The 21,838-nt window shown below is 39.5% G+C and overlaps 2 protein-coding genes across 5 annotated transcripts in view; both read right to left on the bottom strand.

Moving 5' to 3' along the window:
• Positions 1 to 5,680, bottom strand: part of LOC109040849 (uncharacterized) — a 19,555-nt gene extending 13,875 nt beyond the window's left edge. The window contains exons 1-2 of the mRNA XM_019056935.2: positions 4,932 to 5,680; positions 517 to 674 (exon numbers count right to left, since the gene is read on the bottom strand). Of these exons, the coding sequence (XP_018912480.2) occupies positions 517 to 674; positions 4,932 to 5,544 (771 nt within the window). The 5' untranslated portion in view covers positions 5,545 to 5,680. The remainder of the gene's footprint in view (positions 1 to 516; positions 675 to 4,931) is intronic.
• LOC109040696 (uncharacterized) lies at positions 5,629 to 21,838 on the bottom strand. 4 transcript variants are annotated; one of them, XM_072300694.1, is made up of 6 exons: positions 21,588 to 21,838; positions 17,583 to 17,745; positions 16,984 to 17,111; positions 15,907 to 16,048; positions 11,562 to 11,750; positions 5,629 to 10,165 (listed from the first exon to the last, which is right to left on the bottom strand). In XM_072300694.1, the coding sequence occupies exons 2-6, from the start codon at positions 17,682 to 17,684 to the stop codon at positions 5,741 to 5,743; spliced, it is 4,986 nt and encodes a 1,661-aa protein (XP_072156795.1). In that variant the 5' UTR covers positions 17,685 to 17,745; positions 21,588 to 21,838; the 3' UTR covers positions 5,629 to 5,740. The 4 variants fall into 4 exon arrangements, with proteins under 4 accessions (XP_072156795.1, XP_072156796.1, XP_072156798.1 ...); XM_072300695.1 differs by lacking the exon at positions 17,583 to 17,745 and having other exon boundaries at positions 21,588 to 21,837; XM_072300697.1 differs by lacking the exons at positions 15,907 to 16,048; positions 16,984 to 17,111; positions 17,583 to 17,745.

Raw genomic sequence — 21,838 nt, 5'->3', positions numbered from 1 at the left:
AAATATGGAGGGATTTTTCTTCATTAAAGGGCTAAAACATTTAATTGGCCAGGTAGTCACACAAATGTAGTAGAAGCACACATTGAGTTCGTCGCTTGGCTGACAAAAGGACATAACTACACTTAGAGATGAGACCGAGACAGCATTGAGTTATATGGGTGACAGGGTCCATGGTTCTTAGCGGAATCCGCGTTTTTTTTTGCCGTGCCTTAATTTGGGCTCTGTCGAACGAACAAGTATTTTAACAGCTAAAAGTGGAAGTGGGTATCTGAAGAAATGTAAGTGGAAGTAGCAACTCCACGCTAGGGGCAGTGGCGATTCTTGGATGTTGGCAGCACTGGTGTTCCTCCATGTAAAACAATCGATTCTTGGTGAGGCACTTTGCCTCACCTGAAATCGATATTTTTAATGGATTTAAACGGAGGAACAACAGTGTTGCCAACTTGTTAAGGGGCCAAGACAGGAACGTATGCTATGATCATATGCGAGAAGCATAACTTCAAAAATGGTACAGACCTCGAGTGCGTTGAACAATTTTTTTTCGAATACGAAAAGTTCTCTTGATGTGCCCATTGACTTGGCAAGAGTGTCCTCTAGGACTGATCGTGAAAGGACTGATAACGAAATATTACTGGATTCATTTTCAACATGACCTTTTTCTAGATTTCCGAGGCCTATTAAGAAAGGAATAGTCGAGGTCAATACACAAAGAGAAAAAGAGATAGGAACAGTAAGATATCTTGGGATTTTGTTAGAATGGCAATTAACCCTTAATATAGTTCTTCTTACACCCCCCCTCCTTAAAAAAACCCCCCCTCCTTAAACCCCCCCCCCCACAAAAAACCCAAAAGGGATTCGTATTATAAAGCTATGCACACGCTCAGATTACTTTCTTACATAAAATACTCAAGAATAGGTACTAACTGAAGAATAGTGACAGATAACAGCCTTACGGCGCGGCGGTAAACAGTATATGGATAAATGTTTAGAGGTATTCAAGGAAAAAGAGTCGGTAAAACTCTGTCTAGGATTTCGCTTCTGGATGAAAAGAAATATGTTTGCTCCACGATATTGATACTTACAGTTCTCATCGAACAAACACATATTATACGAAGGTGGATTTTTAAGTAGATTTGACCATTTAATACCTTTAAAACAAAGGATGTTAGAAAGAAAACGAGACCCGCTTAAAAACGGCGACCGTATCAGCTTTCTAATGAACTATAGGTTTTAGAATTTGAAACTTGAGGCTTTAGGCAATTCTTCCAATACAATTGATAATTATTAGAAGTAGGTACGTTAAAACCATCTCTAATTCTCCATTCTTTACATCATCCGTTTTAGTATGCGGCAAATAAGAATAAAAATCGCTAGATCGCTGATCGACGAGATCAAAGCTATTTACAACTGCTCCTGAGAACCACCATCTCTGGCTCTTACATAGAAACACATATTTGCATAGCGAAATCAAGGCATGTATGTTGTTTCAAAAAAGGGCTAGGAATAGTGGTTTCTTATTGCAAAATGAAATCCAACTCATGATGTTTGTACCTGCTTTTAGCCTATTCCTCCTAAAGATTTTCCATTTTATTTTGTTTTTAATTTATTTTTTTTTTTCAAAGAAGTGTAGTTTTGCTTTGCATTATTCTAAGACGAGGACTTGCCCATTCACTTGTTTGCGCAAATCTGCCGTTATTTCCTTTTCAAAATCTTCAGTGCAATCCTTTACTGGCAAAATAAACGCTGTCTCTTTAAGTAAACATTTTCCTCCCTATTTCACGAGTGAACACATACTCGCATTAGCTTCTACTTCTTGCTTCCTTTTAATTATTGATTTTTCTTTAAGCTCTGCATTAACCATTTCATCAATTTAACCCCGCCATTCTTCAAACTAATTAGGTACCTCTCTCTGTTTTACAGTTCTTTCAAATCTAATGCTGTATCATCGTTTCTAATCTCGCCAAACACGCACAGTGCTGCTGTCGCTGGTCGGCGCAGAACGTATATTAGCGCCTACAAGAAGGCAGGAATACTTCACGCACTACACCTAGCACAGTGCAGTCGCTGGTCGGCGCGGAAAGCATATCGACGGTGAAACTACCAAACCACGTATCTCGTTTGCGGTGTTTAAAAATCTACGCTCACATTTTATTTTTTTGAAGTAGACCAAATCAATATCATTCCTTGAAATTTTCACCGAATATTCTCCGCACGAAGAAGAAAAATCACAGAAATTTTCAAGACTGGACATTAAGTAGTTTTTCATTTAAAAAATAAAGTATGACAGGAAGTTTGCGACGTCGCAAACCGAGATACGTGGTTTGGTAGTTTCACCGTCGATATGAGCGCCTACTAGAGTGCAGGAATACTTCACGCATTGCGCCAAAAACAGCGCGGCTGCTGGTCAGCGCGAAAAGCATAGAGGCAATTCTGCCGAGCTAAGGAAGAACGCCGTATGAACATTCAAGAGTTGCCAAACTTCCTGTACTAAAATGTTTATTTATGAGGAAATTTATGAATATTTTCCCCTGAAATTTTCAGGCAGTGTGGGTGAAATTGCGAACAAAATTATCTATAAAATTTGAAGAAAAATATTCATGGGTTTACCAGGAAAATTGTGTTTTATCAAAGGAAATTTGGAAACGCCTGAAAGCTCATACGGCGTTTTTCCTTGGCGCGGCGGAATACTACGAAAACTGTCCAGTTTAACCTCCAAAAAACTAAAAATTCAACTTGATTATTTTGAATCGAGGGTTTGTTTTCCTAGCCAATAATAGCAGCAGGCTTAAAACTTTAAAACGGGTACCTTTGTTATTAGGAATTTTCCTCCTTTCTTTTTACACACAGAGTATACCCCATGCGGTGTGACGGTCGTGACAAATTTAAACAAAAACGGCGGGTATACTCAACAGCAATGAAGCACAATCTTGAAAGTCGGAACACGTGCAATTAGTACTAAGGACTACAAAGTGAGCACAAAGGTTTTTCAGAATATTACACGCTTCAAAATTAAAATGCGAGACAGTCGTGACACACAAAAAGGTTCATCGGAGTTTTGCATTGTAAATCCTTCCAAATTATTCTAAATTTCGGCAGTGACTGCTGTGCGGTCATATTTTGACGTGAACACTTCACTCGACAGAATGGAATTTTTTAAGGCGATTTTAACTGGGTCGTCAAAGTAAACCGTTTGGGATTGTTTGGAAACGGAATTAACCGATTCCAAACGTCGACGTTGTTGGACTCCGTTTATTACCCGATGGCTTGTTTGTTTATAAGAAAGCCTAACGTTTCTACCGAACGCTCAACGATCTCAGGAGGTCGATGGGACCGTTGGGTTGCGTTAAATTTGGAAACGGAAAGACCAAACAACGGAATCGGACAAGTTTACTTCGACAATGCATCTATAGACTGACTGCCCTTAGCGGCCGTTTTGACGAACAAAAAAACCTGTGACGTCGAAACTTTATGACGGCATATTTTCTTAATATTTTGTGTGGAAAAGGCATTTTTTTAAAAATCAAAGGCATTGTTTGGTCGAGTACGAGTATTTTTGATGAAATTAGTACAAAGAAAATTGAAACAATTTATCTGACCAAAAAAAAAATAAAAAAATTATGAGGCTGTAAACATTGCAAACCTGACAGTCATGACAGTGACGGTCGTGAAATTTAAGGCGGTAAAAGCTAAAAATGAAGCTAAACACATCGATTTACAGTTTAAACTGTCAGAATTCCTAGAAAACGCTTATTTACCATTAGATTAGGTTACATAGGAGATTTTGCGACACAAATTATACAACTAAAACGGACACTTTTCGTATAAATGCTCTTATTAGCGCCTACGAGACTGTAGGAATACTTCACGCATTGCGCGTTCACTACAGGGCGCGCTGTAATCGTTGAAAATTCGTAATATCTCTGTACCGAACCTACCGCGGTTATAACTACCATTTCCAGTGGCGTGGCGTGCTTTGCGATATATCGATTGATCTGCAATTAAAACCGATGGAGAAGGATCGATAAACAAGGTGTTCGCAGCGAACACCTAAATAATCGATTCTTCATCATAGCTTCAAATGGGGCAAAATCGATAATCGATCATTCACGTCCCGCCACTACCATTTCCACCCAGTGTACAAGGTACAACTCGATGACATGAAGAGATAAAGAGCAGATAAAGAGAAAATCTTTGCTAAGATAAAGATATTCTTTTCAAGAGATATTAAATGGGTAAATTTACTTAAAAATCCACTCACGTACATTTTTTAATGAGCCTTATAATGTCAACCATTAATAGTTTTTAATTAAGTAGATGGCAATGCTTTCTGCGTCTCAATGGAGACGAGAGAGGGAAGACATTTGATGTTATGTCATTGTAAGTGACGGTAATGGTGTAAACCATGTCATACATATATTAGATCGAAATGAAGAAACCTTTTATTTCATAGATTCAACATGAGTGAAAGAGAGCGAGACTAAAATGCAAGATGCTATAACACAGATGAGTTATAGTATGAAGAACGGGGAGAAAATTCTTTTAAATGCGGACAAAATTGTACAAACTAATAAATCTTTCAAACTTGAACTCAATGATTCGACGGTATAAATTTAAACAAACGCTTAAGTATCCGGGGATGTACTTTTAGGCGAAGTATCTACTCTACCAAATATTTCCAGAGATACGATGATGACTTTTTCCTGTTAGGTCATTTCCAATTCGTATAAAATATTGATCAAAATTTTCCTTAAAAAAAAAAAAAAAAAAAAAAAAAAAAAAAAAAAAAAAATTCGAGGGTTTAAAGTAACTGGCAAAATTCCGATAATTTTCCCACGCAACAGTTACCTCCTGGTCGGGACCGTATTCAGTCATATAATTCAGGGAAAATATTTTTAAAGAGCGTTAATATTCCGTTGCAAACTTCCACTCACCTTTACTTTTCAAGGTGCAAAATTTCGAGGTAAGGGTATCGAAACGACTCAGCATTCCCCAGAAAGCATCTTGATCTGCGTCTTCAGGAAAGTTTCGCTTTTGTTTCTCGACGAATTGAAAATGATTGTCTTCCAGAACTAATTCGTCGTGAGGGTTCCCCCTGCTGTCGATCGAGGTCTCTGGAAGGAGCAGAGCGTTTTGAATGGAGGGCAAAATAAAGCTCATCCCGGAAGTGGCATGAACGACGATCGACGTCGCTTGAATCAACTTGGGAGTTCTCCGATCTCTAGTTATTTGCGCGTTTGTGTTGTAACTCTCCTGATCTGTTATAATTTTCCCGGCTTGCTGGATTTGAGTCCGATCCTCTTCAGCAAACTGCGACACCATAGACTCAATTTCATCCGTAGATGTGAGATTTACAGTACCACCAGTTTGAATGTTTTGCGCATCAGGAAACCCATACGTTGCATTACTTGAGGCCGCCATATTTTCTGCGGAGCCACTGATACTAATGAACATGTTTTCTAATCCACGACAGCAGTCATTAATATCCTCCGAGAGAGGATCATCTGATGGATGGCAATCCGATTTAAAGAGAGTTTCTTCCATCATTTTATCATCCTCCTCTTTTTCGGGCGAATGCTGTGAATCAGAGAAGATCGATTCATTACGGTGCGATCGATCGAGCTCATCATGCCCAGAACACTTGGGAGTAACCCTCAGAGGAGTAAAATCATCAGAGAAAATCGATTCATCACAGTGCGATCGATTGAGCTCGTCAAGACAAGAACACTTGGGAGTAACATCATCAGAAGATCGATTCATCGCAGTGCGATCGATTGAGCTCATCAAGACCAGAACACTTGGGAGTAACATCATCAGAGAAGATCGATTCATCGCAGTGCGATCGATTGAGCTCATCAAGACCAGCACACTTGGGAGTAACATCATCAGAGAAGATCGATTCATCGCAGTGCGATCGATTGAGCTCATCAAGACCAGAACACTTGGGAGTAACATCATCAGAGAAGATCGATTCATCGCAGTGCGATCGATTGAGCTCATCAATACCAGAACACTTGGGAGTAACCCTAGCCCTCAGAGGAGCAAATTCACAATCACGAAAGCTTGAGCTAGGCTGACTGAAATCTTGATCAGGTGGAAACTTCTGATTCGGCGTTTCAAGAATCCGCAGAGGGCTTATTGACTGCGTATGAGTACTCTCGATGGAATGGTTGGGGGTATCATCAACCTGCTCCTCATGAGAGTGATTATTGCGCGCTTCAGTATTTTCGAGCGGATCTGCATAGTTTCGAGGCGCGTCAATGTATTCTTCGTGGGTTTCTTTGCTGTTCTTCAATTCTTCCATACGACGCTTGAGACAATCAGTGGAAAGAGGCTGAACGTTGACTCGGCTTGGACTGATGTCATTTCTAATTTGAAAATATGATGGTTCCGCGTAGTCCACCTTCTGATGACGATCGAAATCCTCATCAGGATTGCAATCGAGGAGGGTCTCTTCAAGCGACGTTACGCACGGTCTTAGAGTGGCAGGACTAGACTTTTTTACTGAGAGATCTAGAGGTGCCTCAAGGTAGTCTTCGGTGTCGCCAGCGGATGCAGAGAAACGCTCATCAACCTTAGACGAGCTGTTCATACTGCACCGTACGTTTGAGTCATATTGTGATGCGTTTTGTTGAAAATGTGAGTCAACCTGCGATGAGACTTCAGTATTTATGAATGAGACTGTATTATGCGTGGTAGTTGGCGACGTACGGGCGCTTTGATTGGACGACTGAAAACCTCGCAAACGGTCACGATTAAGAGGACTCGAGACGTCACAAAACTTTCGATTCAACTTTGAAGCTGTGGTAAACAGCAAGTTGGAATGTAACATAGGGGCTGGGAATGTCCCAAAAGATTTTACTGGCTGACGAAACAAGTTCTGAAATGAGAGAGCATTGCGGCGATCGCCGGGTTCAGAATCACAGGAAGTATGATTTTGTGAAGGGGCGCTGCCGAACAGAGTCTGTGTATTAGCTGTTGGGGAAAGTTCAAAATTCTCGACAAAATATGGAGAGGCTTGCGAATTATCAACACTCTTTCCTTGTTCTTCTTCGTTATTTGAGAGGAAATTACTCTTGTAATTATCTTCCACTCGCATCGACAAAAATAAATCAGGAGCAGGAACCAGTTTTTTTATAGGGCGCGATTTCAAAAAAGGAGACGGCACCGTGGTGATCACAGGCTTAAAGAAAGGTGAAAATTCACGCTGACAGGGCTGCGGGGGTTTGTTTCCTTTAAAAAATCGAGAGTGAGAGGGTTTACCTCCGTTTCGTGGGAGAAAGACGATGTTATCACCTGGGGAGTTGATTTTTGGATCGAATCTAAAATGTTGCGGTAAATATTGGCGCTCCTCAGTCTGCTTGGATGCGAATTTTCTATTTTCTTTTGGAGCCACTTCAACCTGATTATCTAAGTGCAGTTCTTCAAATCGGGCTCTCAACTTTTCTCCAACACTACCGGGGATTTCTCTTTTGTAAGTCGGTGGTGTGATTGGCGGATCGTGTTCAGGTGTTGCGGGAGAATTTAGATGTTCAACGTTGAGCACAGTTAAAAACTCAGGTTCGTTGATTGACATCAGAAATTTAGAATTTATCTCAGGTTCACGCACACGAGAATTCACAAGGCTACTCACGCGGGTTGAATTATCATGATTTAAAATATCACGAGGAGTAACAACGCGGTGAATTCCAGGAAGATTGACGTTAGTTTGCATCCTTGAACAGACATTTCCAAAACTTTGGTTTAAATCCCGACTAGCTTTTTCAGGGCGGGTTCTTCGAAAATTCGTTGTAAACGGTTCAATTTTGTCTGATATCTTTTCAGATGCGGCATGACCGTCTTCTCTCATTGAGCTTGAGTTGCAGGATTCGTGATCTTTCAAATTAGGATTTGCAAACATTGTGCCTAAGTTACATTTTCTCGGCTCTTTTGGTGACTTTAATCGTTTTAATTTTCTTCGAAATTTTTCGTTGATATGTTTTTTTCTGGACTTTCGATCCGTGGGACACGGATACTTTTTACCATTCGCATTTTTCGCTGCTACTTTCGACGCGACAAATAATTTCTTCCGCTTATGGTAAGTGAGGCTTTGGTCTCTCAAAAAATTGGCTAGACTTATGAGCTTAGTTTTTTTCCGCGATTGGCTTTTTTTAAAATTTTCCTTCGATGATTTTTGGACGTTGAGAATATTTGAATGAAGTTTGTTTTTAATTTCTTCGCGGTGGTGTGGCCTTGAAAATTTCGTAGACGATGATCCAGTCAAAGGGGTTTCCGCATCAAACTTCGGGTTGGCCTTAGTTTTACGAGACTTCTCTTCGCTGTCCTCGAAACTAGTTATTGACCCCAAATCAGACAATAACTTTTCTGAAAATTTGAATCTTTTTGAATCGGCGTCCAACGAGATAACAGATTTGCTAGAGCCACAGAAACCGCACAGACTTGTGTTGCAGTCCAGACTGTTTTCGACCTCACTCGATTGGCAGGAAATAGTAAGATGCCCGTCCTCCGGGGGCGAATTTCGTTCACTCACAGATTTTTGAACGCTACCCGAATTATTTTGTTGAGAAAAATTTAATGAGTTGTTTAAGCAATCACTATCGCGCCCGCTTTTCATTTTCGCTACTTTAGAATGTTTGCTGTTCGTCGCATTATTATCACGTTTACTTTCATCGGGAATGACTTCAGAGGTACAATCTGTGACTACACTTTCGGGATTAATTTTTCTCTTTAGTGGTCGATTTTCTTTACCCTTTTGGATGACTTTCTCGACTTCGCGGGGCTTTGAACTTACCGTGACATTTTCGGCGAGTTTCTTCCTTTTGGAGGTTATGTCTTGATCCGGGACGAGATCATCTTTTCTCTTGAAAAGTCTATGTTTGTTTTTAAAAGTGATCTTGTCAATTGTTTTATTATTGTCAGGAGGATCGCGCACTGGTATAGTGCCATCATACGGAGGGGAAAGTTGTTCTTCGGCAAAATTCTTGTGTATTCTCTCTGAATTTTTGACGGTAGTTTTGGCGTTCCTCCGCGATGACTTTCGAAGTTTAAAATCGGGCGACCCATGAATTTTTTTCAATATTACTGGCACCCTGCTGGTGCGTTCCATTTTCCTTGCAATTTTACAGTGGTGTAATTTTGTCCTTGAAGGAACTTGAGGGTTGTTGACGGTATTGCTAGCGAGAGTACCCTCAGAGTTTTTATTCAATTTTGGATTAGCACGTTCACTATCTTTTCGAGCATTATCTTTAAGGAGTTGTTTGGGATTTTTATCTTTTTTGACAAGTTCTTGTAACTTCTCTTTCAATACACGAACATCGTCGGAACGTACTTTCCTTTGCCGAGCAGGAGTATTAGGCCGAAAGCTACAAAATGTGTTCTTCTTGATTTTAGCATAAGTAGTAACAACTCCCCTCGTCGTACTCTTCTTACGTTCGTTCGAGACAGGAGCATCGTGGGCTATTTTGGTTGTGACTGTGTTTTGATCGGAGGGTTTACTTTTCGGTTCTTGCGTTAAAGTCACCGGTGGCTGGTTACAGTCTGTCTTTCGATCACTTGATTTTATCTTTTCATCATCGAATACAGCAGGTTTCAGGTTGCTTTCTGAAACCAAAAATTGTTGAATGGCTTGCTGAAGGCAGTCAAAAAATGCTGTTTGATTTGAGAAAATGACCTCCGTGGATTTCGGAGAGGATACGATACTACATTCCCCTGAGATGCAGGTTATGTCGATGGCAAAAACAGCGTGCTTGGATTTTTGAAAAATCGGTGAGGCGGTTGGTGAACGAGATTCCGATGGTTTGGTTTCGAGACACGGAATTTTGCTTAAAATTTGATCGTTTATTGGTACTTTAGAGCACCTCCCTTTGTTCTTGACGTGGATTCCGCTGAGAAAAAAACTTTTTGATAGTAAGAAGTTTATTAAATCACGGATAAAAGAATTTACAATCAACCGTTTGTTGATGTAGACTAACTGAATGGCATTTTCATGGTTGGTATTACGACTTATAACACCAGAAACGTTGATAATTTCGTTGTTCGCTGACACTTCAATGAGAGATGAAATTGATACTTCGGGGTAAGCACAACAGAATCTCGCCATGAGATTATCGTTTTTCTTCAATTGAAGAGCAAGTGCTCCAGAATGATTATCTCGTAGAGAAAAACTGACCTGAAAGTGAGGAGGAGAAAAATACACTCAGTGGCGTGGCGTGATATGCGATGTATCGATTGTTCTGTCATTTAAACCTATGGTAAAGAATCGATTATTAAGGTGTTCGCTGCAAACACCCTGTCTATCGATCCTTTTCCATAGGTTTAAATGGCATAACAATCGATACATCGCAAAGCACGCCACGCCACTGAATACACTACATAAAGAAATTGTAGGGGATATATTTAAAGCTAAGAAACACCAAGGGTTAGCTTTGGGATTACAGGAATTGAAAATCAGAGCTTTGGAAATTTTGAATGATACGAATCTTTGACACAAGCATTCATTCTTTTCTTCCTTTCCTCTCTTTCAATGGACAGGGAATATCAAAGCAGCTTCTAAACAGTGGTTTCGCGGTAGTGTGCTTTGCGATACATCGATTTATCTGCCATTTGAACCTCTGGAAAAGGATCGATAAACAGGATGTTGGCAACGAACACCTTAATAATCGATTCTTCACCACAGCTTCAAATGGGGAAACATCGATAATAATCGATCATTCACGCCACGCTACTGCTTTCTCAAGTAATCATCTTGCGATATCCACATGAAAAGGGAATTAATCTATATATAGGGGACCGTCTATAAACGATGACAGTCACTTTTCCAGCCTTATCAGACAAAAAAAAAAAGAAAAAAAAAACAGTCATTTCGGGCGTAAAACATTAGGATTAGTTTTACGTGATAGTATAAGGGCAACTCATGCCATTTGACTGAAAAAGTATCGGTTCAGGAACAGTGGATAAAATTCTTAAGACATTTAAGTAATGCATCTATTGCTCATATGCATCAATATTGATGCTGACTTTAAAAATAACGCGACGATGGTTTTCTTCTATCTTTCGCCGGTTTTCCTGGAAATAATTTTTTTCCAGAAAAATCCCACTTCTCGAAAGAAAAACCTTGATTTTCTGAAAAATTGATGCGTTCTAACGGAGACAAACTAGCGTCAATTCTGCTGTGCTAAGGAAAAACGTCGAATGAACATTCGTGAGTTGCCAAATTTCCTCCGATAAAATTATTATTTTTGAGGATATTCATGAATATTTTCTCTTGAAATTCGCAGATGATTTAGACCTGGCTGCGAATGAAATTATCTGAAAAATGGGAGGAAAGATATTCACAAATATCTCTGGAAATTCGTGTTTTATCAAATGAAATTTGGCAACGTCAGATGGTTCATACGGCGTTCTTCCTTGGCACGGCAGCAGAACTGCGCGCTCAGCGCAAGAAGTAGAACGATTCATCGAGCGTCCGGCGTATTTTTCAATGCTGGTTTGTGTAGTTCATCATTCTTCTTTCTCAACGCAAATCGAATTCAAGTTACATTTATAAGAGGGTAAAATGCACTTACATGCGGATGAACGACTGAAATAGATGAAATTTGTCTTTTTACGCGATTCAGCTCGATAGAGGGGCAAATCAGCTTCTGCCTGATCGGCTGGTTGTAAAATAGGCCCTCTATAATGATTGTTGTGCCGTGAGTTGCTCTGTTATGGGGTGCTCCTTCACTTTTCCCCTGGGACTTTCCACATTTCCAAACCTTCGAACAATTTTCAGGATTCCTTTGATCATGCAAAATAGCATGCCTTCACGCTGACTAGTAGGTACTTAAATTTTCAGAGTTTACGAGGTTTTTTTAACGTTTTCACAAAGACCTCTCTAGTTTTCAATATTTTGAGACGGAAAAATCCGTTAAAGTACAAACCGTCATTTTATTTCCCGTTCAAAAATGCTCCTCATAATTTTTCATCCGTCCAAATTATTGAAAACTTTTTACATTATGAAATGCTGCATATTTTGAGATAAATTCGTATAAGGACTAGAAAAAATGTATTCATGATTGTATGGAACAAGTACTACAGAGAATTCTTTTCCTCATGATCAGAGAATCATTTCGTCCACAGTCGGTTGAAGGACATATCGACAACGATTTTTTGTCCGTACACCTGGTTCTTCTAGTAATTCATGTCCACGCGTTTTTTCGGCAGGGAAGTTCGTGCCGCAGTACCTTGATTTATTTTGCGAGGAAAGCTTCCGACTCTCAAAGGACGTCTTTCATTCTTAAAATGTTGAAGCGCCTTCGATTTCGTTTGATACCGTGCAACACCTCTGTTGTGAAATAGTTGCTTGAGGCGCCTTGGCTTGGCACGCTGCGGCGCGGCTGGCCAACTCCCAACGCGCATTGACGCCTACAAACCTAAGTGGATACTTCCAGCATTGCGCAATGCGTGAAGTATCCCCTTGGGTTTGTAGGTGTTCGTGCGCGTCTCGCGTCGCGCCGCGCCGGTAGCACGCCGCGCGCCGCTCCGCTCTGTGTTTGGCTGTAGTATTTAAAATCGCGGAGTCGGCGGTTTTTAGCTCATGATTTTGAAATTTTTGCACACCCTGCATGAATTTTCCTCATTTAAATTGATGAAAAAAAATATGTATTAAACGAAAATATAAAATGTACTTTGTAAATATTAAGGTGGTTCCGTGTCAAATTCAATGATTCCCAAAGCACTTTAATTTTTTCATTTAAATGTGCATTTACTATGCTGCGGCGTGGTGTACGCGCGGCCAAACGCTCAAATTTGGACGTATTTGATTCTAAAAGATCGATGCACGTACGGGTTAAAACTAATGATTGCGTGCTTTTTGGTTTTTACCCCTTTTTTATTCATTTTTGTATAGTTTCTTTCAACACAACTCTTATTTTATGCATGGACGCAAACTACTCGACAAAACAGGTGCGCGGACGAAAAATCGTTGACGGAATGTCCTGAAACCCCGCAGTCAGGAAAATAATCAGAATTTCAGTCTAAATAAGAATATTTAACTACTTGCCTAAGCGTTTAACAAAATGCCGGAGTTGAAAATTTGCCTGCGACATTTTTACAATACGGATGGGCCATTATTGATTGGGAAGAGGGGCGAGAGGACGACTCTATTGTCGCTCTTCTGGTGTAAGGGCTATCTCGATTTCTGCATGAACCCCAGAAAGCAAGAATTTCAGTGGCGTGGCGTGCTTTGCGATATATCGATTGATACGCCACTCAAACCTATGAAAAAAGATCGATTATTAGGGTGTTCGCAGCGAACACCCAAGTAATCGATTCTTTACTATAGCTTCAAATGACGAGATATCTATAATCGATCATTCACGCCACGCCACTGAAGGATTTATACGTAAAACAGGTCTCACGTGGAACTTGATACAACCCTACGTCAGAGGGGCGACGATATCGATGGCTAGACTGCCGTGCTTAGGAAAAACGCCGTATGAACCTCCGGGCGTTGCCAAATTTCCTTTGATAAAACACGAATTTCCCGGTAAACTTATGAATATTTTCTTTCCAATTTTTCAGATAATTTTGCTCGCAAGTTTATCTAATGTTCCTGCAAATTTCAAGGAAAAATATTCATAACTTTCCTATAAAATAAACATTTTATTGAAGGAAATTTGCAACTCTCGAATGTTCATACGGCGTTCTTCTTCATCACGACAGTAGAGTGGAGAAATGAGATATCCGAGTGCGACGTTGCATATCTCTGCTCATGTACAATTTTTTAAATAAAAATTAACGATCGGGTCCTATTGAAATTGTTCTTGAGTCCCCTGCACACATTTCGAAAACTTGGAAAATTAAGGAAATATTCTGATTAGTTTTTTTTTTTCAAATAGTAAAGTATAATCGGAGATTTTGAAACGTTGCAGAGGAGATAAGTATTTCTTGATTTCAGCTATCGATATACGGTTGCAAGAAGTTAATTTGGTAATGAAGTAAAGTTCTGTTGGGAGGAAAACAAATTGCTCAGAATTTCAAATTTTCGGGTGATAAATGGGTAAAAATAATGTTTGCCGTCAAGACTGAATGGTAAAAACTTGAATGAAATAAAAGGTTGATAAAATTATGGATTTCATCTTTAGGTCATTACATTACATTTTATACCTTTATTTCAGACCAGGACCTTTCATTTTCAGACCTTGTGGATCATATCGCACCAAACAATGCATATGAATCCAGCCTGTTCAGATTTATGATTACAGAAATAAATGTTCCCCTTGCGAAGCCAGCAAAGAAAAGATCAACAAAACGCAAAATTTCGAATTTAAGAACTTTGAATTCAGTATTATAAAAAAACTGAAGTAACGGCTCTTTAAGATCTATGAGCAACAAATGGCTTCTCCGGATCAATATCAAGCTTACGTAGTGAGATCATCGGGGCTTTTCCCCCAAAGACGTTTTCACAAAGGCGTCGCGGGTGTCAATCCCGCAAATTACTACCGATAACCGTAATTTGCAACATTTGGCAACGCTGCCATGATGGAGCACGGCTCATTCAAACTCCGAGGATTTCATGAGTAAACACGATTGTAAAAGTAACGTAGAAAACCCCTTGAGCATTAACGACATAGTTGCTGCCGTGCTAAAGAAGGACGCCGTATGAATATTCGCGAGTTGCCAAATTTCCTTCAATAAAATGCTTATTTTGGAGGGAAGATGTTCATATTTTTCCTTGAAATTTTCAGGGACTTCAGGTGAAATTGCGAGCAAAATTATCTGAAAAGTTGGAAGGAAAATATTCATGAGTTTATCAGGAAATCCATGTTTTATCAAAGGAAATTTGGCAACGCCTGAAGGTTCATACGGCGTTTTTCCTTAGCACGGCAGAGTAGTCATACGTTTGACTAGAGAAAACCAAAGCGCCTGCAATTTTGTCTGTAGGCAACACGGGCATCCCGAGAACACGAATAGTTGCATCCATGACCTCTAGCCATTGAAAAAAACGGGGGGCGCCTTCAAGTTTTGCCGCTTGTGGAAACAAAATATGTTCCTCGTTTCATTCATACGTCGTCGTCCCACGATGACAAGACAATCAGAGTATTCAATCAAATTGAAAAGAAGAAATAAGCAAGTTAATATTTGAAAATAAAATTTCGACTGTTCATGCGGTAATTAAACACTTAACCTTCTTCCGACTCTACTCAAATTATTTGGCGTTTCATGAATTTGATCCACTTGGGAATATGTAAAAATCGTATGCTATTAATTATTTGCTATTTTCTTCTTACATACAGGGTTATTCAAAAGTCACGCACCACCGGCCGTAACTTTAGTTCTAATTATGATATCGATATGCGGTTTAAGACGTTTTTCCTCATGCCGAGGGGAGAACTTTTTAGGTATTTTCCAGTTTTTGACCCTTGGGGGGAAAGGGCGGGCAACTGAAAAATTTTGAACCACCCCCCTCATGGCTGGTGGTGCGTGACTTTTGAATAACCCTGTATGTGGCAGCATTGCCAAATAGTGCAATTTGCGGGTCCTTATGGGCAATAACGAGCGGAGTCACGAAGCATCGTGATCATCGCTTTTTGCAGGGTGATAAGTTTTCTTCGATCCAAAAATTGCACGACTTTTCAGATATTTTGGGCGTAGAAAAAACCCAAATTTTCCCTGAATTTTCAGTGTTATTTTGGCATAGTTCCTGATGAAAATTCTAATCAGGGACAATTCTGAGTGCGAAGTACCTTGAAAGTGGAAAAATGCAATGTTTGGCTGGAGGAAAAAATTTCCGCTGCAAAATTTCCTGACTATTCCTGAATTATCAGGGTTCGCTAAAATTCCTTTTCCATCAATTTGCACACAGCGCCTCTGCGTCTGAGCGTTAATGCGTTGTGGGATCACGAACAAGTTAATACAAAGGCAGCTTACGCGAAAATATGATTCATCCGAGTTCCTCGTTCTTGAAATTATCATTAGATTCTGGCATGTCTCTAGGAGTATTTTAAAATTTTGAGCTTGGAAAAAAGGATATGATGCAAACCCGTCTTGATGGGGAAAATGAGTTTTGTCTCTGAGGGGTTGAAAAAGCCAACAAAATAATTAATATAAAAGCTGTACACTAGCATCTAAGAAGAGGTACAGAATATTTTAACACATTTGGGCGATGAAAAAAAGTAAAACTATACAAGAACTGAAAAAAATGCCGTCCTGAAGTAATATTGAGATTTAGCAGCTACTAGTTGCTGAAAAAATACTGCTTCGATAAAATTTGAGACAATGAGTTCGAAGTATCCATCGGCAGAACTGGGAGGGAGGCAGCTGCGGGGAGCCTTCACCACTCACCTCTACAAATCTATTTGGCCCCCTCCATAAACTAAGGGATATTTTGCCGAATAAGTGCGATATATATGATATTCATCTTTGATATTGTATTTCAATCAAGTTTTTGGTGGGCAGCTAAAAAAATTGCTTAAATTTATCAAACTTTCCTTTCTCTGGGAGGCTCCTCAGACCCCCCTCCTTTGAAGCACGGAATTCCCCAAACCCCTCTTGATTAAGTGCCTCTGCACTTCCTGACCCCCCTGAGTGACTTCTCCTTCAAGTCTCCTCGCAAAAAATCCTAGTGCATGTACACAGATGGATGTCAAGGTGCAACCACTTTGCTAGGCGAATTTCTACAAAGTAGATTAGGTTTACATCTGCCAATAATGCGCTTGCAGAAATCCTCTCGAACATAAGAGCTAATTTTCTCAGATAAATCATATTTTTCTCAAATTTTTAATGACTTATTCCTTTTATTATTTATTATTGGTTGTTCTTTGGTAAGCGTATTCCACACCTGGGCGCTAAAATTCAAGCCGAAGTAACGTTTACAGTTGTCACAAAGCAATTTTTCGTGTCTCTGGTAAAGTTAAACATTGTGTTATTATTCCGGGGGGGAGGGGCAGGCATTGAATTCATAGTTGCAGCAGCGAGGAATATCAGTTCAAGAATCAAACGCCTTACCGAGCTTGCAACTGGTTTAATTGAATTTCTGTCATTCCAATCCCATTGTCGACGACTTGGAGTTTTTGGCGATTGAGCTCCAAGCGAACAGCGATAGATTGCGCATCAGCACTGAGAGAATTATAAACCTATACAACAAAATAATATATTTTGACCTTAATAATCTTCCACTTATTTTAATGAGTGACATACCTAATAGGTAAATTGTTTAAAAACATTAAAGCGTGGAGCTCTTGCATGCAGGTCCCAGGGATTTTGCGATTTACCTACTTCTCCTGACGTAAAATTTCGAGGAAAGCACGATGGTGTCACTGAATTTTTTTGAAACAAACTCTCAAGCTCAAAAATACTCTCAAAGTTGAAAATGTAATGGAAGGGATGGACTATACGTTATGGTGAAAGTTCACTTCTACATTCAGCTCAACTCTTCGTGCAAAGATTTTGTCAGAATCTTGCATTTCTTTCATCTGTCTACCTTCAATGTAAGCCAGTTTAGATAGGAAGACAGAGCATTCCGCTACACAAATGAGACGTATAAAAAATGTTCGACTGAGTATAACAGGATGAAGGTTTTAATGATGTTCAGAAAATGTATTTACCAATTCACTGACAATCAAGGGTACGGAACTAATTTGCGCAGAATTTTTCAAGGTTGACTTGGAAAGAGACGATTTCTTGAGGCTTGAGTCAGTATCGTTCATTTTACACTAATTTATTTTAGACTATGTGAAGAACATTCTTTTTCAAGGGTTACACTCAACTCTGTTAGAAAAAGGACACAAAAAATGAAATGAAATTAGATAATATACACAAAGAATTCTTGAGTAGAATGGCCGCTGGCCGCATTACAAACGCATGCTCTAAAACATGCACTGAATTTTTTTTCTTCATATTTTATTTTAACTTACCTACAGCGTCGTTTTTTATCGACAATATTTGCTTTTTTTGAGTTGAAGAAACGTTATTTCGCTATCGTTCAATTTAAGTTGAAAACCCATGACAAAACAACATTTCTTCTATCGCGGCATAAACGCGAATTTCCTCCTTAATTAAGTAAATGAAAGATCACAAAGTTTTCACATAAATATCGCGGCAAATACGCGACTTTCACGTCAATGCGAACTTGATACCTAATCATAAACGTTCTTAACTTGAGATGACCGAAAACCTATGATTTTCCTTCAATTTCGCGTGATACTACAAACCTACCCCGGAGGTCGAATAGTTGCTCACTTTATTTCTGTCTGTAATGAAGAATGAAATTCCGCGAATTTCATCTCGAAAACTTGCTCAAAAATAACTATGAGCACATTGACAAACTTTAAAACTCACTCTATCAATCACTAAACAAAAGTTGCGTTTCAAGAACTAGAACAACTTTCAAAAAAGTGCAACTCAAGTTTTGTGTGGTGTGTGTACTTCATTCGGAAAACGGTAACATTTTTAACATTCAAAGTGAGAGAAGGAATAAATTTTAGACTTTCGGATGTGCTCAACGTTATTTTCAAGTATTTTAGAGCATATAATTTATCATGTGGTACGACTGTAGCTAAAGGTTCGGAGCAACCTCACAATTACGCAATAATAAGGAGGATACGCTTGAAATGACGTAATTAATAGGGGGGGGGGGAGTCTGCAGTTAAGTGACAAGGGGAAAGATAGGGATATCTAAAGAATATTGTCTCTTTGGAGGGTGAAATGAGGGTTAGCGCTGCGTAGTTTTTTTTTTTTTTTTTTTTTTTTTTTTTTTTTTTTTTTTGGGGGAGGGGGAGGCTAAAAACTCCGGAAATATAACGTTACGTGATTTAGGGATGACCCTGTGGATCGATTCGTCCGATACTACGGCGGTTTTTATTTTATTTAATTATTACTTTAATTATATTTCATGAGCGAGATTTTTAGATTAGTAGAAACAGGAAACAAGACTTTCATCGGTGATCATTCCTTTGAGATAAGTGGTGACCAGGAGAAAAAAGAAAAAAGAAAAAGAAGAAAAAAAGGCGTGATCAATGTTGAAGAACGCCCCAGTAATTTCTCCAACAATTTTAAATAAATTAAAATGCGCGATATCTAAAATCTAAGCTCAGATTCGGCTTTCTCGTGAAAAATCGATGCAAAATCAAACATCACACGTTAGAATAGCATGAAGGAAAGAATTCCAATAATAATTCAAGATGGATAAGCGGGTCGGTCGAGGAGGAAGAAGAATTTATCATGAAGGAATTCAACCCCTTTATCTATGCCGCCCGAGCGCCGGCGCTAAATAAGCGTTCGGTTTTGTTCCGACGGATTTCCGCGAAGCGAAAATATTCTTCTTACTCATCAGCTGACCTACTCAGTGACTGCCCGTGTTGCCAGGTTGGACTGATATGTTAGTATCAGAATCAGTATGCCTGCGTCACGCCTCTTTTTATCACGCTATGCTAGCGTATGATACATCAAATTACATCGACTTTCAACGAGGAATCCGAATCTGAGCTTAGATTTTGAATACACTGGAAAAAAACCACATTGGATCTAGAGTCCAGACTCTTGAAAACATTGACAAGAAAATATACTCTTGATTCAATCAGATTTTTGCTTAAATCAAACGGAAATCCGCTCAAATTAAGAGGCTTGGTTCTTTTGATTTAAGCAAAAATCCGATTGAATCAAGAGTATTTTTTCTTGTCAATGTTTTTTAGAGTCTGGAATCTAGATCCAATGTGTTTTTTTTTTTTTTTTTTCCAGTGTGTCATACGTAAGTCACATTTTCAGCTATGTGAGGGGCCGTCCACAAATTACGCGAGGCACTCTTTCCAATTTTGAGACCCCCCCCCTACCCCCCGTAAGGCACTCGCAAGGTTAGCCTGGACCCCCCTCCCCCCGTAAGGCACTCGCAGGGCCAGCCTGGACCCCCCCCCCCCCACCGATATTAAAAATCTCAGTTCAGATTTGGATTCCTCGTTAGAGAAAGATGAAGCATGATGCATTATAAGATGATTTGTTAGTTAATGTGTTTAGAGACATTCAGCATCTCAGGCTATTAATGTCTTGATCAAGAATCTGAAAGATGGGTGCATGTACCTACGAAAATTCAGATTTTTAAATTAAGGTAGGCAAAAAGTTTCAGTATGTATTTTGGTTGTGACATTGGGTTCATAGCTAACACAGCATGAAGGACAGAGGCTGATACATACCTACTGATGATATCATATCCGTCCAACATGACAACATGGGTCAGCAGAAGAGTAGGTAAGAAGCATCTGTCGTCAGAGGAATTCTTCCGAACTAAACCCATGACTAAACCCAACTATTTAGGCGCCTTGACAGATTTCAAGCGGCTAGCGGCGGTGGCGGGGGGGGGGGGAGGGGCAGGTCGAGCTGACGAACTCGCTAGACAGAGTGGCGACACCCGTCACCCGTCGGAGAGAGGGAGGGGGGGGGGAGGGTCAGAGTGCCGAAAAAGTTTGTAAACGTAATTGAAGAAGTGCGAGGTGCGGTACAGAAAAGGCATTTCTTAGTTGCAGTGTCTGAAAATCTCCGCTGACGTTTCATGTATTGTAATTAAAGCAATTATGCATGTAATTTTCTGTAGGTAACTTATACTAATGTATTCTTCATGATTTTTACGGTACTGAGAATGTAAAATTTTAGAAAATTCACCTAACAATGTCCTCTTCTGAGATAAAAATCAGCACTGGAGATTCTTAAACACTGCGACTGAGAAATGTCCTTTCTACACTCAACGCCTCAACTTATGAAAAATCCTTTACACACCAATGAATGTGCCTACATCTCAAAATGTAAGTGCCTGAGATTGCAGAGATGATGTCAATTCTCAACTTTTGTGAGCGCAGGGGAAAAATTGTGCAACTGTCTGGTTCCTTGCGATATTAACAGGTGGAGTGTGCTGTCTTGTTCTGTGCTCCATCATTGCAACTATGCCGGTTATCATGAAGTCTGAACAGGCTGATTTATCTGATTTTTCTTAAAAATAAAAACCCTCCTATGAATAACACTTCCCTCCTCTCCAGCTCCACTACTTACTGATAAAACCCTCCCATGTATAGAACATCACCCCTCTTAACAACATGTACCTAAGTCATTAAATGGATGAAGTTCACCTACAAATGAGCAGTCTTGAGTAAAAAAATTCAAGGAATCCTAATTTTAGAGTAAAAAAATCTCCTATATAAGGCTTTCCACAAAGAGATCTTGGTCGATCGTGAAAAACAGGTAATCTCATCATGACTCTGAATTTTTATCGTGAAGATCAGGAAATTTTGAGTACCTACCAGCTCATTACAAGACTATAACATCATTGTAAAACTTTGCGGTGTTATAAGTAAGTAGGTATAAGTACTCAAGGTCGTGGATACGTAATGGATCATTGAAAAAGGAGGTTCTTGTTGCGCAATACCTACATGGCTTGCACAGATAAAGTTCATTCCTCAAACATGGTAGGCACTAGATAAATCTCCAGATTCCGAAAAGTTTTATAATTTAGAGTTTAAATCTAATTCTATGAGTATACAAGACAAAGAATAAAGATGACTCTTCGGCATAAATTAAGTATAGTTACATCAAAATTCGGTACTTAAGTATGTCAGTAGGTATCTTACCAATCAACAAGTGAGGGCTTTCAAATCATTCCATTAATTGGATTTCCAGCTGGAGTTTTGATATCTATCACGCTGAAGTTGTGTTACTATAATCACGAACACCATACATTAGAAATAGTTTCTGAGTGTGATAATTTAGGTACTTGATTAGTCTACATGTCTTCCCGATTTCGAAAACCGCACGGCACATGTTTGCAAGGCCCAACTTGTTTGTTTACATCTGGCTTGCCGCCATACATTCATAAATTACA

Source organism: Bemisia tabaci, chromosome 5 (assembly GCF_918797505.1).
Source record: "Bemisia tabaci chromosome 5, PGI_BMITA_v3".
Lineage (NCBI taxonomy): Eukaryota > Metazoa > Arthropoda > Insecta > Hemiptera > Aleyrodidae > Bemisia > Bemisia tabaci.
This window is presented reverse-complemented; position numbering and strand designations above follow the sequence as displayed.

Coding starts and splice junctions, on each gene's coding strand:
- LOC109040696 (XM_072300694.1), bottom strand. CDS start 17,684: ATGAACGATACTGACTCAAGCCTCAAGAAATCGTCTCTTTCCAAGTCA. Junction 17,112..17,582: donor CCTTGATTGTCAGTGAATTG/GTAAATACATTT, acceptor TTTGTTGTATAG/GTTTATAATTCTCTCAGTGC. Junction 10,166..11,561: donor TTTCAGTCGTTCATCCGCAT/GTAAGTGCATTT, acceptor CCTCACTTTCAG/GTCAGTTTTTCTCTACGAGA.